This window comes from Berghia stephanieae, chromosome 1 (assembly GCF_034508935.2).
Source record: "Berghia stephanieae isolate SIO BIC M18660-M18661 chromosome 1, UCSD_Bste_1.3, whole genome shotgun sequence".
In the NCBI taxonomy this organism is placed as follows: domain Eukaryota; kingdom Metazoa; phylum Mollusca; class Gastropoda; order Nudibranchia; family Aeolidiidae; genus Berghia; species Berghia stephanieae.
This window is the reverse complement of record NC_088360.1, coordinates 135179907-135197441: the sequence shown is the minus strand read 5'-3', so window position 1 is coordinate 135197441 and position 17535 is coordinate 135179907. Positions and strand designations below refer to the sequence as shown.

At 37.2% G+C, this 17535-nt stretch overlaps 1 protein-coding gene across 3 annotated transcripts in view; it reads left to right on the top strand.

The window, feature by feature from the left end:
* Positions 1-17535, top strand: part of LOC144963275 (uncharacterized) — a 43705-nt gene that overhangs the window by 16016 nt on the left and 10154 nt on the right. Inside the window, exons 8-18 of one of the 3 annotated variants that reach the window (XM_078897153.1) lie at positions 373-503; positions 2076-2159; positions 2834-3860; positions 4529-4628; positions 5535-5645; positions 6799-6918; positions 8275-8451; positions 8802-8885; positions 9704-9787; positions 11130-11213; positions 14245-14293. In XM_078897153.1, coding sequence (XP_078753279.1) covers positions 373-503; positions 2076-2159; positions 2834-3860; positions 4529-4628; positions 5535-5645; positions 6799-6918; positions 8275-8451; positions 8802-8885; positions 9704-9787; positions 11130-11213; positions 14245-14293 — 2051 coding nt within the window. Of the gene's footprint in view, positions 1-372; positions 504-2072; positions 2160-2833; positions 3861-4528; positions 4629-5534; positions 5646-6798; positions 6919-8274; positions 8452-8801; positions 8886-9703; positions 9788-11129; positions 11214-14244; positions 14294-17535 lie in introns of all 3 variants that reach the window. The other 2 variants (XM_078897152.1, XR_013643594.1) reach the window with 2 other exon arrangements.

The following is a 17535-nucleotide window of genomic DNA, read 5'->3' as shown; positions in this document are numbered from 1 at the left end:
ATTTTCATGAAATCTCCCCCTTTTTGAGGTCCCATTGTACACATTCTCATCAGATGGGGTTGGCAGCTCTGGGCTTTATGTCATATCCTACATGTTAAGTGTTGCTGTTTGCTATGGACCGCTTATAAAAAGCTTTGAGCACATTTAGTGGATCTTGCACTGTATAGATGCTCAAGTATAAAAAGCAATGATTTGTTTGTTTTTTTGTCTGTAAAATGTATTATCGCCTAACAGTCGGCATGTCCCGTCCTACATGTTAAATGTTGCTGTTGGTCAGGGACCCATTGTAAAGCACTTTGAGCAATTTTAGGGGATATAACGTTATATAAAAGCTCAATTTATTTTTAAAAAATTTTTTTAAAAACCTTCCAGAAGATACGGTGATTATCCATCAAGATTAGAACAAATGGCAGAGAGGAGACCACCACCACCAGCACTACCACCTACGACATCATTTGAAAGCATCGACTATGGTCATGGAAGTGCCGATCAGGATAAAAAAGGTAATGAATATCCAACTTGGTAGGTGTGCTGTTTATGACTTACTTGACTTATGCCTCTTGGCTCCTGGCGGAGCATAGGGCCTCAACAGCACTCTTCCATCTTCTTCTGTCCTTGGCACTAACCTTTGCCTCACTCCAGGTAAGATTGGAGACCCACAAATCTTGGTGAAGGCTTCTCCTCCAAGTCTGTTTTGGACGACCCCATTTCCTCTTGCCCTGTGGGTTCCATTTGAGAGCCTACTTGGTTATATTACAGGGCTCTTTCCGCAGGGTATGGCCAACCAACCCATCGCCACTTTCTGTGTCTGACCTGGACATCCATGCTCTTTGTTTGTTCTTGTCCAAATGTCAGCATTTGGCACTTTGTCAAACTGTGCTGTTTACGCCATGGTTGAAATGTTTTTCAAATATTCATTTCCCTTTTCTCTTCAATTGAGTGTTGTTATGTCGGCGTGGTTCAGCGGTACGGTCATTGCTTCGTACCCGAAAGGTATCGAGTATTCGATCACCCGCCGCTGCGCTGTGTGGCCTTGAGCAAGTCACCTCGCCCTAGCTCAATTTGCAGCGCTGCACTGCGGCTGATGCCTGGGTTATTCCAGTCTTCCCTTGGAATAGACCCTAAAGACAAAATTCCCCTATGGGATGATTATAGAGAATTTTATTTTAATTAATTTATTTTTATTTAATAATGAAACATTTGGCCTTTCCATCAGGTTCAAGTTTGCTCAAATTTTATATCATGTCTCACCATTTTCCTGGGTGAGGTTCCCGACCTCCCATAATGGGCAGGGAGGTACTTGCTGTGTCTTCTATCCCCCTGTATCTGTTTTCCAACATGCTTTCTGTCTTTGTCTTGGAATGAGATTACTTAGTTTTGTCCTGGCCCTGGCTGGATACCCTTGCTGGTAGATAAACAGTCAAATGTATAGTTGTGGTTTTGGGAGATGATATTTTTTCCTTGTAAATCATCTCTCTGTTATGTACTGTTATTTTTTTTTTAAATTTTAACATATGATTTGTAAACAGAGTGTATTCCTCTTAGTGGGATCTCGTGCTGGTGTCTGGGTGAGACTTTTAGGTGATCTCAAACTAAGTACACTGATAGTGTGCTCTTGAAACCTACATCTGTTCCCCATTTGAATGATTTCCCCTATGTCTTACTTTTTCCTAGTCCTTTTTAATTGTACTTCTAGAATGTTTTTAGTATCAATTTTCTTCCTTTTTACTGGGGCTGATATGACCTAAATGTGTTGCAAGCAGCGTAAAACCCTTAAAAATAAACAAACAAATATTCATCTCCCTTTTCTTTTCAATTGTGTGTTGTTATGTCAATACTAAAACATGTGGCCTTTCCACCAGATTCAAGTTTGCTCAACTTTTATATCATGTCTCACTGTTTTCATCAAGAGAATAGCAAGAATTACATTTTCAAGTATTCGCGGAATGAATGTCACTAAATGTAATTTCGTAGAAACGAATGAGAAAACAGTTTGTTATGACGACCACTAGCTGATGATGGCAGCCAGATGATTATTTCTTTGTTGTCACTTTTTACATTTGATTTGACAGCAGCTGCACCAGCGGAGGTGATTGAATACGGCCACGGCCAGTCGTCTACAGATGAATCAAGAGAGAAGGAAAAAGATGGCGGGAAAGGTGAGATGCAGACATGATGGATTGTAATAAAAGAGGGGGGGATAACCCTTGCCTGTTCCTGGATAATGCTTTTTTAGACCAGCAAATCAATACAATGGACCGAGAAAGCTCTAAATCAAAAATGATTACAACTGCTTTAAAAAATAACAAAATACCAAACACGGAACGTTTTGGGCTCAAATCCCTTCTTCAGCCAACAACAAAAAAAAAAACCAGTAAAAACATAGAAAATACATTACTAAATTCCAGATCGACGACAGAGAAATTCTTCTACAGAGAGAACCTACCAAATTTCTCTGTCGTATATCTGGAATTTAGTAATGTATTTGTTTTTTTGCTGTTGTTGGCTGAAGAAGGGTTTTGAGCCCAAAACATTCTGTGCTTGTTATTTTGTTCTTTTTTGAAACTGTTATGTTCAATTTTGTTTATTACTTTTTTACAGCCCACAAATTCTAGCAGATTTGTATCACTTGAAATCTAGATTACATTATATGATAGTCCAAAATACTGCTGTTTTGGGTCATGCGTTTTAGCTCTTTGAAAAAATCTCATTGTTTTCAAACTCCTTATTTGTCCAGGTCATAGGAAATATTTGTTTTAACTAAGAATGTAAAAGAGTTTACCAAAAAAAAAAAAAATAAATAAATAAATTGTTTAAAAACTTTTTCAAACAGATTTTGGTGACAAAGATTTCCGTCAGGAAAGACTGCCACACAGATCAAGAACCTTCGATTCACAAGATCCAACGTTTGAAAAATTTGATGAGGACAGAGCAGACTCCTGGCAACGTCAAAGACTGCGCCAACCACCCCGTGAATCGGATGACTACAGTCGTGGTTTGAAGAAACACGAAGAGGAGCCTGGGGTGTCTTCCTCAAGACTTCAGGATGGCAGCAGTCGATTTAGGGATTCTCAGTGGGATTCTGAATATAGTAGGAGTTCAAGAGATAGGCATGAATTCAGTTCAGATGACAAATATTCTGATAGGGCTGATTTCTATGGAAGGAGAGAGGGGGAGGAAGCAGTTGGGTCATCAAGATTTGATGACCGATACAGAGTCAGAGACAGACAAAGTGACAGATATGGAGGTGATAGAGACCGAATTGATAGAGAGAGAGGTGATAGAGAGATAAGTAGAGACCGGGGAGAGAGAGATAGGAGTGATAGGGACAGGGGGGATAGAGAGAGGGGAGAGAGAGAAAGAAGAGGTGATAGAGATTACAGAGGTGGCGACTATGATGAGAGGAGTATTGGTGAGAGATCAAGATATGATAATGTTGACAGGGAAAGACCAGAAAGGTTAGATCGAAGGCAGCTTGAAGATGTGGATGAATACAGGGGAGAAGCGAGGAGAGAAAGAAGAGCTTTTGGTATCGGGGATGAGTGGATAAAGGAGGGAAGCGATTGGGCTGGTAGTGACAGTAGAACACATTCAAGAAGAGGTAATGAAATCGGTAGTAGTTCACACGACAGTCGTAGCGGAGACAGTAAAGACCATTCTTACAGAGACAGAGATTATTCATATCAAAGTGGTGATAGAAGTTACTCCAAACACAATCCCGGTGACTATGATAAAGATTATGGTGCTCGTTTTAGTGAAAGTGAAGATGTGTTCAGGAGACAGCATGATAGGGGTGGAGGTGACTCTTCTAGAAGATCAAAAACTGACTGGAGAGAAGATGATCGACTTGCTAAGGTTAGGTAAGGAATTTAACAAATCTTGAATTGGATAAAATATATATATAATCTAATGAACATAAATGAATATAACGGAAGCTGTTTTTTATATACAAATATATATATATATATATATATATATATATATATATATATATATATATATATATATATATATATATATATATATATATATATATATATATATATTATATATATATATAAATATATTATATAAAATCTGATAGTTTGTACTTAAAGGTTAATACAAAACAAATCCATTTTTCTGTTTTTCTATTCGTTTTGTGAGAGATGGTATGCTCTTTTCCATCTTTTTGTGACACTTTTTAACCATCCTTCTGTTTTCTCTCTGTGAGAATAAATGTAAATGTGCGGCTTGGAAAGGTCTCTTTACTCACATTCTCTTACCGTACTCAGGTAAAAATGAGTACCTGGCTGTTAACAGCGTTGTCTTTGTCAGAAAAAAAAAATATAATATCGCCTAACAGTCATCATGTCTCGTCCTACATATTAAGTGTTGCTGTTGGTCAGGGACCCCTTGTAAAGTGCTTTGAGCACGTTTAGTGGTTATTGCGCTATATTAAAAATTGTTAAAATTAACAACAACAAAAATATATTGTTGCAGAGAATATATATTTCTTCTATACATTTAAACTATTTTCTTAAACCAGAGAACACCACAGTGCTGTCTCTTCACCCGACAGACACTTGACTCCTCCAGTACGAGGACACTCTAGAATGTCAGCAGCTCCTCAACACGAAACAGTCAAGGTTTGTTGTGTTCCATTTGTCATGGTCTCATTCTTGTCTTATAACTCATCACATGGATCACAGGGGGTGAAGTGGCCGAGTGGTTAAAAGGCATTGCACTGTGATCCAGAAGGTCTCGGGTTCGAGCCCCGCTTCAGGCACTTTCATTTTTTTTTCCTTGGGCAAGATTATTAACCCCCAATTTGCTCACTTCGATAACATAGGTGATTCCTGTTGACATCAGACGTCTTGTTTAATGAATTAACTATATTCCTTCGTGGAATGCCAAGGCGATGATATCTTATGATGTCGTGGAGGAAGGGCATAATTTGAAAAAAAATCAAATGGACTGATCACTGGATATTATTATTTTATTTTTTTTTAATAATGAGAACGACTGATTTTCGACTTATATTATTTTATTTGTGATCAAAATATTCTATTTGAATAAAAAATTCTCTTTATGTTTATTGTAAAATAAATACTAAGATATCCTATGGCAGTAAATGGCTTTGGGGTCTAGGTCCTGGGTTGGAGTTTCACTCTGAGCAGCACAAGCTGAGTCCTTGGAAAAGTCTCTTTACTCACAGTCTCTCCCAGTACTCAGGTGTAAAGTAAAATGAATACCTTGTCACTAAGAGCGTTGTCTCTGTCAGGAAAAAAAATTGTGCTATGGGTTTGGGATGGGCACGGAGGGAAGGGGGGGGGGTGGCTTTGGACAAGTCACCTCGCACTAGCTCAAATTGCAGCGCTGCACTGCGTTATTCCAGTTTTCCCTTGGAATAGAGCCTAGAGACAAATTTGCCCTGTGGGTTTGCATGAAGGGAATTTTATTTTAGAAATTTCTATTTTTAAAATTTTAACAGTAGCTTTATTTTTCTCTAGTTTAAGAGTTGTCTATCTTGTTTCTGTTTTTATATCAAACAGATTGAAGACTTGCTATGTCCACCTCAGAGGGCTGAAAGACCTCCACACATCGTGGTCATCATTCGAGGTCTACCTGGCAGTGGTAAAACTTATGTCGGTAAACTCTTGAGGGTGAGTACAGTAATAAGCCATGAGATTTAAGAAACATGAGTAAGAAAAAAAGAAGTCCTTCAGAGCCATTAGGCTCATGGAGCTGGAATTTGTCCTAGTTTTCATGGCATGAAACTAACAATAGCAATTTTTTGCTACCCTTTGGCTAGGATGCTAGTTTATTGCAGAGTACTTTCTGTCAGATCTTACAGACCTAGCCACCCTATTACATAGGTTGGGGAGGGGGGGGGGGGGGGGTGGCGGAAAAAAATCTTGATTTCACCTTTGTGTGTGAAGCGAGTGCTGTGGCTCTTCCAAGTAAGCTATCGAGTGTGTATGAAACATTGCCAGAAAAGCAGAAAGAAAAAAGCAATCCCAAAAAATTCAGCCTTCCTCCCCACAGTACAGGGTGTTTTTTTTTTGTTTTTTTTTAAATCTTTTTTTTCTTGTTTCGTTCTGCTTTGTCAGGCACTGTTTCATACACGTACCTTCTCAGATTTTTATCCTACACCAGTGCCTGATCCCTAATTTGTCCCCCAAAAAAATTTCAACAAACAGAAAACACACAGGTAGACCCTCACATGTGTACAAGTACATACATACAAGATATGCACGTAAAGAAGCAGGAATGCACACAAAACACACACACTCACATACACACACATGTGCATGCATACATTTACACAAATACATTCACATTGAATTACCACAGAAAATTAAGTTAGCTAATGGTTTCATCCATGAATTTGTGTCAGTGCATGACATAATCAGTCGGAAGGTGAAAAATTTGGATTGAATTTTTAAAAAAATTGTTTTTTTTCATTTTCTGAAAGAATATGCTCCCCAGAGCATTTTAATCTTTATTTGAAGTAAATCGGGTGATTTTTCAGGAAGTTTGGTCAGATGTATGGGAAAGGTATCCAGCAACTTTTCTCAAATTTCATACTTTTTCAACTTGACTAGCTATAAAAAATATTTAGAAGTGAAATTAAGCGTTGATATTTCCCGAAGATGAACAAAAAGGGTTGATTTTATCATTTATGGCAAGAACTCATTTTGGATAAAAATTGACCTTCTAACTAAACTTGGCAATATCTCTGTTCAAACCTTTTCACCATCCGACTGTCATTCACTGTAACATTTATTACAATCTTTAAAAAAAATTTCACCACAGGAAAAAGAAGCAAATTTTGGTGGCCAAGCTCCTCGAATCCTTTGCCTCGATGACTACTTCATGGTAGAGGTTGAAAAACAAGAAAAAGATGAGGAGACAGGGAAACGAGTGAAGAGAAAGGTAAACTGCACAATTACTTACTTACTATCCAGCGTCATTCTCATTGACGTTGGCTAGCCGCACAATGCGATGACAAATGTCTGCCCATTCCTTTCGTCTGATGACGTTATCATATAACTCTCTTCCATTCATATCTGTCCATTCTAGGATGTTTTTTTTTTATATAACTAAGCCTAGGTCTTCCCCTTCTTCGTTTGCCCTCCAAATTCTCCTGTACCTCATCTGCACAATACAAATTGTACATTTTACTCAAGTATTTAAGAAAATGACAGCTAAAATTTTCTATTCCAATAGATTTTCTCCTTATCTCAGACCTGCCTAGTACTACGAAAAATTTGTAGAAATACGAATTTTGGCTCCAGCCACAGAGCTACATAGATCTTTGTCTCAATAAATCATGGTGAGATGGAAAGTCCAGCGTCTCAGAACCTATAATATTCAGGACTTTGAAGCATTTTTGGACCACGCTGGGAGCAAATTATTTATTTCTAAAGCTATTTAAAGTGACTTTTTCTTTTTTCCCCTTAGAAACTACGAATTTTTGAAATTTCAATTAGGCATCTCTGATATCTCATACATCTTCAATTCTTTTAATGAACATTGTTAAAGTGATACGAGGCTGCTAGAAGCTGTGGACTGTAAAAAGTAATAAACAAAAAATGAATAAAACAGCTTTGAAAAAAGAACAAAACACCAAACACGGAATGCTTCAGACTCAAAACCCTTCTTCAGCCAACAAAAAGAAAAGACAAAACAATATAAACATAAATACATTACTAAATTCCAGATTGACGACAGAGAAAATTTCACTGTGGATAGCTCATACGGTAGAGTCCCAATCTCCCTGGCCAGGTGGAGTTGTCGTACCAGTAAGGTTATGGGTTCGAGCCCCCATCGCCACCACAAAGTTTTTATTCTCTGTTGTCTTCTGGTACTTTCCTACTCACTTCATTTCTTGTTATTATAAGCGCTATTTTACCAAGTGCATTGTGTTACATAATTATTCTAAGTACACAGTGTGCTAATAGAGATGATGATAATGATCTATTCAGTTCAATTATAATAACAGCCCCATAAAAATTTGTTACTTTATCCAACCCTGTACTCTTCACTCTTTAGGTGTTAGAATATGAATATGAACAAGCAGTTCCCATATAAGTTTGGTACTTTATCCAAACCTGTATTGTTAACTCTTTAGGTGTTAGAATATGAATATGAACAAGCAGTTCCCATATAAGTTTGGTACTTTATCCAACCCTGTATTGTTAACTCTTTAGGTGTTAGAATATGAATATGAACAAGCAGTTCCCATATAAGTTTGGTACTTTATCCAAACCTGTATTGTTTACTCCTTAGGTGTTAGAATATGAATATGAACAAGCAGTGGAGGAGGCTTATAGACAAAGCATGTTGAAATCTTTCAAGAAAACTGTCGACGACGGATTCTTCCCCTTCATCATTGTGGATGCCACCAATGAAAAAGTGGTGAATTTTTCAGAATTTTGGAGTTACGCCAAATCTAGAGGGTTTCAGGTAAGCCTTTTAAAAAAAGAAAAATAGTTTTGATATTTGATATGAAGCAAAGATAATAAAAATAAAATTATTTAAAAATTTTAATAAAGAAATGTTAAAAATATATAAAACAATTGGGAGATAATTAGATAATAGACACAAGGCGAAAGAAGTTTTTAAAAGGAAATTACATAATGGTGAGAAAGCAAAAGATATTAAATTTGCATTTACAGAATTGATCAATTATTCACATATTTTATATTTCAGATCACCATTGTAATAATGTTTATAAGTGCTCAATATTTTGTGTGAAATAATTGATCTTTAAAATGTCATATCACCACTGTTGATTAAATTATTATTGCATTCAGGTCTACGTAGCTGAGATGGTAGCTGACGTATCTCTTTGTATACAACGTAACATTCATCGCTGGACTGAGTGGGACATAGAGAAGGTAAGGAAATCAAATAACTTATCATGAGGATGCATTATAATTCAGAACTTGGAGCACAGTTGATATTAAAAAACAGCATCAATTACTGCTCTGTGTCACAATTAATCAGGAAGTGCTCACACTATTAAGTGCTTCAAGTCTAGACTGAAGACAGAATATTTTCAATTAACTTTTTCTCAATATTTTAGAACCTTTTTCCTTCATATTTCCGTTGGTTTCAGCATAAGTTAACAATCCATCTCCATGAAATCTAGCTCCATCTCCATGAAATCTAGCTTTGTTTGTTAACTCAGCCAATGCACGGGTCTCAACTCTTTTTTCAACCTTCAACTACTGTGCTGCTATGTATTCTCGAAAGGTAGGGTCTTGGGTTTGAGCCTCGCTCAGCGCATAGTTGACTCTTTACTCACATTCTCTCATTGCACTCTGGTGTAAAATAGTACCTGGCCGTTAACAGCGTTGTGTCTGTTCGAAAAAAAAAAATTTGTAATTTCGCCTAACAGGCATCATGTCCTGTCCTAAATGTTAAATGTTGCCAGGGACCCTTTGTAAAGCACTTCGAGCATGTTTAGTGGATATTGCACTATACAAAAGCTCATTAAAAAATAATTTTAGAAAAAGTTAGTTGAGTCAAGCTGATTTTTCCTATGTTTTTTTTTTCTTGTATTTTTCTTTCTGTTTTGTCTGGCACTGTTTCATGCCTTTTCAGATCTTCATCTTACACCAGTGCCTGCTCCCTAATTTTGTCACTAGCAGCATAGGCGTGGTTATGCAATGAAGTAGTAATGATGGTAGTTTGTGTGTCTTTACATCCTCAGGTGAAGAAGAATTGGGAACCCCTTCCAAACCACTACATCAGACTGGATGTCCGATGGTTGTTACAGGAAGATGCTATCCAGGAGGTAAACAAACCTAGTTCGAAGTTAAAGCTCTAAAGACCCACTTTTACATTCTATCAACACGTTGATCAATTTTGTTCTTAGGACAATCAACCAATAGAATTTTGACCATTGAGTGTATGCTTGTGTAAGCATTTGAGTGTATGCTTGTGTAAACATTTGAATTTATTCTTGGTAAACATTTGAGTGTATGCTTGTGTAAACATTTGAATTTATTCTTGGTAAACATTTGAGTGTATGCTTGTGTAAATATTTGAGTGTATACTTGTGTAAACACTGGATTTGTGACACACTATGAAGCCGGCTTGGACAAAGAACATATACAGGTATGTAATAAAGGTGCCAGACAAAGCAAGAAAGAAAAATATAAGAAAACAATCATCCCAAAAAAATCAGTCATGGTCGACTGGGGATCGAACTTAGACCTTCTGATTACTGGTCAGACGTGCTACCATTACACCACAGAGGCTCCTGATAGTTGGGACAATTTTAATACCCTTGTGAAGAATATAGGTATTAAAATTGGCCCAACAATCGGGAGCTCCTGCGGTGTAGTGATGGTAGCACATCTGATCAGAAATCAGAAGGTCTGAAGTTCGATTCCCAGTCGAGGTTGACTGATTTTTTGGGATGTTTTTTTTTCTTGTTTTTTTTCTTGTTTTTTTTTCTTTCTTGCTTTGTCTGGTACCTTTCATACACATTTGTTCAGATCTTTATTATACACAGGTGCCTGCTCCTTAATTTCTTAATCTGCTTGGACAAACTTAGCTGGTTGCTGCTTGGAGAGATGATACTTTTTTTTTCTTTGTTCATCTCTCAGTTATGGACTGTTTCGTTTTTTTGTTTTGATTCTTTACTTGGTAAACATTTGAGTGTATGCTTGTTTAGACATTTGAGTGTATGCTTATGTAAACATTTGAATCTATTCTTGGTAAACATTTGAGTGTATGCGTGTGTAAACATTTGAGTGTATACTTGTGTAAACATTTGAGTGTATGCTTGTGTAAACATTTGAATCTCTATACATGGTAAACATTTGAGTGTATGCTTGTGTAATTTGAATCTATTCTTGGTAAACATTTGAGTGTATGCTTGTGCCTGGATGGGACAAAATTATAGACACACATTGATAGATTGCTCATGGAATCTTCTGTTCCCTATTTTAACTAGTCCCCCTAGTCTCTTGCTGTTAAATACCTAAAAACAAAAACAAGATTAGAGATTTTTTTTAAATGATACCAACTTTGAAGTTATTTTTTATTCAATGATAAAGATTTATTAACATTTATTATATTATCTTTGTCAATGTTGACATTTCCATTTTTTGTCAATTTCCGTAACGAAGGTGGAAATGGAAGACACAGCCAATGACGAGGAGGACAAGGAGGAAAACAACGAGGAAGAGGACGAGGAGGAGTTTTCACTGGGGGTATGATGATAAATTCCTGCAATTGTCTTGGTTCACAGTTGGATTTGCAATTTGTTTTTTCCTCTCTTTCAAACACAAACTTATATCCCTAATGTTACCTTACACGTATTAAGTATTACAGGGACAGGAATCGGGTGAGTGCTCGCTTCTCATGCCAAAAAAAACACAAAAAACAACCAATTTTCTTTGTATCATTAACGCATTGACTGTATGAGTTTTGTTTCAAATCACCAAAAAGAAGTAAGGTCAATATCCCTATACATGTTTATTGTCGTATTTAATTTATAAAAGATGGAGATATATCTAATGGCAAAGTGACGACAAACATTGGGTGTCTCCCATTCCTGAGGTTAAAAAAAAGTAAGAAAAAAAATAAAACAACAAAACAACAACAAAAACAAAAAAAAGCAAGCAAAAAACAAATCTGTTAAACAAAATGCCATAATGTTTTGCGACTTATTTCCCTTTAGTGAAGTCAACAATGAAACAGGAAAAGGATGGAATCAACACATTTATTTCAGTGACTTGGGTTAAACTTATATTTTACTAATTCATTTTGATATGAATTTGGTTACAGATGGAAACTTGTTCATGTTTTAAACGACCATTCTCGATGTTTTGATGATATAAAACAAGAAACCCTCTTTATGTTTATTTATTGTTCTTACTTTTGGTTGTTTGTTTTTTTTTCATGTATATTTATATATTTATTGATTTATTGATTTTTTTTTTCTCTCGTTATATAGGTGGGATTTCTAAACTAGCATCAAACATCTGTTTTATATATTATGGCTTTATTGTTCGACCTGTAATAAATATATCAACGATTGACAGAAATCTTTTATTTATTTCAGATAGAGGAAACCTCATAATATTGTATGAAATAGATTGATGATTGTCATTTCAAATTTGTGATTAATGTCCAAGGTTTGGTCAATTTCAGGCATAGAGTTGAAACACTTGGGGGGAAAAAAGCGACGATCTCTGGTTGAATTTCCTCTTGTGGAACATAAGCTTATACTTATTCTATTTAAATTGATTAAGTTTTATCTGTTTCAGATAATGTGCAACCCTAACTTACCATTTCCTTTTTTATATAGAGCTGGAATGTCTTCAAGTGACATCCTAAGTCGTTGATAAGCTTGGTGGAGTGAAGTATTGCTGTACTATGAACAGAACATGCTGGGTGGGGTCTTTGACCTCCCATGTTGGGCAGGAGGACACTTGCTGTGTCTACCATCCCCCTAATATACGTTTTCTGAGTTGCTTTCTGTCTTTGTCTTGAATTGTGTCATGATGGAATGATCGCACCATGTGCAGAAGATCAAGGGGAAGGCCACGGGGAACATGGAGAAGAATTAAAGAAGCCGATATACAGAGGTGATAAGACATGGAATGAGATAAAAAAAGTTAGCTCAGGATAGAGAAGGATGGAAACTGTTTGTCTGTGGCCTATACCCTGACCCAGGTGAAAAAGGCAATGATGATGATGATGGGATGACTGATTTTGTCCTGGCCCTGGTCAGAGTCCTTAGCTGAGAGGGAAACAGTCATATGTATACTGTTAGTTTTGGGAGATGATATTATTTTTACTTGTAAATAATCTTATTATTATGTACTGTCACTTTAAAGGGAAAAAAATATAATGGTTGTTACATTTGAGTGTCTTCCTCTTAGTGACGATCTATGCTTGTGTCTGGGTGAGACTTTTAGGTTATCTCAATCTAAATTCATTGATAGTGTGCTCTTGGAATCTACATCTGTACCCTATTTGAACCAAATGAACGGGTAGACACGAGAGGTGTGTGCGTGTGAAGACACGAGCGAAACAAAGGCAGACGGAGGTGTGTGTGTTAGTCCTGGGTGGCGGGAGAGAGACGTCACTTGCTGAGTCATGGCACGTGAAGGATTTAGCCGATCGATAAATTATATATATATATATATTAAGCCTGAAACATTGATGTAGACTGCCCCAAACATTGTGGTAAATATTTTAAATAATATATATATATATATCAATTACGCCTTTTTTAATCAGCTGTTACTAAAAATTTCATTAGGATGTCTAATTTGATGAACAAGATTTCTAACAAGTTACACAAAAGGAGCACTGCATTACCAATCATGCATCGGTTTTTCCTTTGTGAAGACATTTATAACCCCCCCCCCCCCCCCCCCGACCCTCTAAGGAAATCAGGTCATTGCTTGAATTCATTTTTTAATCTCCTCTATTTCAGGATATTTACTGATACTAACCTAAATTTTAATTAAGGAACAAGACATGTTTGCTTAACGACTTTTTTCATTGCAATATTTTAAGTTTCTTCATTGTGAATATCCTTTCTATTTATATATTTCCATCTGATAGGAAACCCAGAATCCTTCTCTCATTTTCTCAAATAATGGAGAATGTTACGATACAATATCATCACTCAAATTAGACCCAAGGGGCAATTTTTTAAATAATATACTTCTGGAGATTTCTGTCCTGATATTTTAGCATCGACATGAAATCCAGTCACCACCTAAGATTGGGTTCCTTTTATACCATTGAAAAGATGCATAACATTTTTATAATATATTTCTGGAGATTTCTGTCCTGATATTTTAGCATCGACATGAAATCCAGTCACCACCTAAGATTGGGTTCCTTTTATACCATTGAAAAGATGCATAATATTTTTATAATATATTTCTGGAGATTTCTGTCCTGATATTTTAGCATCGACATGAAATCCAGTCACCACCTAAGATTGGGTTCCTTTTATACCATTGAAAAGATGCATAACATTTTTATAATATATTTCTGGAGATTTCTGTCCTGATATTTTAGCATTGACATGAACTCCAGTCACCACAACGGTTGTGTTCCGTTTATACAATTGAAAAGATGCATAGAATACATTTCTTAAAACGTTGGCATCGCACTTTCTGGGAATATTTTATGAGTTAATAGCATTATGACAAATATTTTCCTCTGTAGAAGGTCCCAATAGAACTAAGAGAGAGGACGTTTATCTTTTCTGAACAGGTTGTTACAAGATCCAAGTGGGAATTTGATACATCTGATAAAACTTTAGGTAAGTGGGTTGTATTAGAAATTTAAACTATGACTTTATATTTTGCTCCGGTTTTGATTTTTCTGCTGTGTGATTTATGTTGACATTATTTCATTAATATGTCGCTCACCCCTGTCTCTTGTAACATTCATGCATATCTTTTTTTTTATCTTTCATTTCTTTCTGCAATGTGAATGCCTGGTAGACCTCAATGCTTATGCCTCTTTTTCTTTTATCTTTTCCTTTTTTTTTATCATGGTGTTTCATTTTTACCTTTAATGGAGCAGCGTTGTTCAGCAGTACGACCTTTGCTTCATACTTCAAAGGTACCGAGTTCGATTATCGGCTGTGCTGTGTGGCTTTGAGCAAGACACCTCGTCCTCACTCAATTTGTGGCACTGCACTGCGGCTGATGCCTGGGTTATTCCATTCTTCCTTTGGAATAGACCCTAGAGACAAATTTCCCCTATGGGATGAATAAATGGAATTTTGTTTACCATGGAGTAGCAACCTGGAGACATTGATTGGTAGAAAATTATTCAATCATTGTGTCCCTCAAGGTGGGAAATGATAATTGTGTTTGAGTGTTTGTGATGTGGCATAAATGTGAATCATGTTGGGAAGGAGCTCTGTCACTAGCAAGGGCCGCTGTGACTGGGAAGGGTTGCTGTGACCAGTAAGGACAGCTGTGACTAGAAGGTATGCTGTGATTAAGAAGGGCCACAGTGACAAGGAAGGGCCATTGTGACTAGGAAGGGCTGCTCTGACTAGGAAGTTATGCTGTGACTAGAAGGTATGCTGTGACTAGAAGGTATGCTGTGACTAGGAAGGACAGCTGTGACTAGGAAGGGCCACTGTGACTAGGAAGGGCTGCTGTGACTAGGAAGGGCCGCTGTGACTAGGAAGGGCCGCTGTGACTAGGAAGGGCCACTGTGACTAGGAAGGGCTGCTCTGACTAGGAAGTTATGCTGTGACTAGAAGGTATGCTGTGACTAGGAAGGACAGCTGTGACTAGGAAGGGCCACTGTGACTAGGAAGGGCCGCTGTGACTAGGAAGGACAGCTGTGACTAGGAAGGGCCACTGTGACTAGGAAGGGCTGCTGTGACTAGCAAGGGCCGCTGTGACTAGGAAGGGCCGCTGTGACTAGGAAGGGCCACTGTGACTAGGAGGGGCCGCTGTGACTAGGAAGGACAGCTGTGACTAGGAAGGGCCACTGTGACTAGAAAGGGCTGCTGTGACTAGGAAGGGCTGCTGTGACTTGCAAGGGCCGCTGTGACTAGGAAGGGCCACTGTGACTAGGAAGGGCTGCTGTGACTTGCAAGGGCCGCTGTGACTAGGAAGGGCTGCTGTGACTAGAAAGGGCCTCTGTGACTACTCCAAAGGATTATGGGGCATGCTTATTTTATTCATCTTCTTATTTTCCATCAATTCAAAATTTATCTCAAAGGCCACAAGGCTTGGACGTAGGCCTTAGGCATAAATACTTCTGATTCTGAGGCTGATCTTTTGATTGTTTTAGTTTTAATAATTCCAGAAGTCACCAATAAGATATCATCTTTCATGTAAGAACTCACTTCATGCTGATCTGAGTAGAATCGCGTGTCCATTTTGTCAACACCCCAGTGAGACACACCACTTCACAAGGAACAACCACAGAGTTGTCTGCTCTTTTATCATGGCACAAGATTAAAGATTTTGAACTCATCTGGTTGCTGGTTTGGATATATGGTTAGTAAGACATCGGTGTACGGAAAGTCATTTTCCATTTGGGAGCAGCGAGGATGTAATCTAGGACGTTCTTAGTTTTCAATTGACTTGATGTCATTTGCCTTCCGATATCTTTGGCCTTGTGGAGAAAATTCGTGTGGAACTGAAGAGCAAGCTAAAAAGCTTCTGGTGTGAGAGTTCATCATGCGGAATCCAAGTGGAAATTTCTAATACACTCGAGCACGGTTCTCCTGACTGTCTCGGGACAAGAAAAAAGTTTGAGGAAACCGTAGTTCAAGGATACCGTTGACAAAGAATAATAAGGAAAAATTTCAGGACATTTGAATGAGTTGGAAGAAAGAACCGTATGTTTAAGGAAACAGTAGTTTTGTGTAATATGCTTCCAGATCATGATTTCAGTCATATCCCAGGCTGTCCATAAAGTGTATCTGTGGCAACAAAGGATTTTTTTCTCTGTTCATGTGTTACACAGGATGAGCAGAATCGCCATATGCATTTTTATTTTTAACACTAGTTTGGATCTTGAGGCCTTTGGCATAATGGGAAATGTTGAGTTCAGATTTCTAGAAGATGTGTCATTTCCTTGGGGATTAAATTCCAAAGTCCATTCATGTTTGGAGAGGAAATGTTGAGTTCAGATTTCTAGATCTAGAAGATGTGTTATTTCCTGGGGGATTAAATTCCAAAGTCCATTCATGTTTGGAGATGGAAATGTTGAGTTCAGATTTCTTGATCTAGAAGATGTGTTATTTCCTGGGGGATTAAATTCCAAAGTCTGTCCATGTTTGGAGATGGAAATGTTGAGTTCAGATTTCTAGATCTAGAAGATGTGTTATTTCCTGGGGGATTAAATTCCAAAGTCTATCCATGTTTGGAGATGGAAATGTTGAGTTCAGATTTCTAGATCTAGAAGATGTGTTATTTCCTGGGGGATTAAATTCCAAAGTCTATTCATGTTTGGAGAATGTCACGTGCTTTCATTCAAGATTCAATTGATTGTTTCATTCATTCTCTACATATTATTGTAAGTACAGCGTTTTAATTAATGATTATATTATATCATTACCCTCCTGATATCATACCGGTTAATTAACATTATTATTATATAATATTTGGTTATATTCTTCATTACAGTGGAATCTGCGTAAAGTTCACACTCTTAAAGTCGACTTCTGCTTAAAGTCAACACTATTTGTTGATCCCAAAGTTTTTTGTTCTTTATCTAAGTGTGTTCCATGATTATGGATAAAGGTAACCTTGCTTAAAGTCAACACTATTTGTTGGCCCCAACGTTTTTTGTTCTTTATCTAAGTGTGTTCCATGATTATGGATAAAGGTAACCTTGCTTAAAGTCAACACTATTTGTTGGCCCCAACGTTTTTTGTTCTTTATCTAAGTGTGTTCCATTGATGATGGATAAAGTCAACCAATCTTTCTGGTTCAGCAGTGTTGGATTTATCAGGATTCCACTGTATTTTGAAAAGGGTATTTTGACATAGGTTACAGTTTGAGAGAAATCAAATGTCTTACTGTC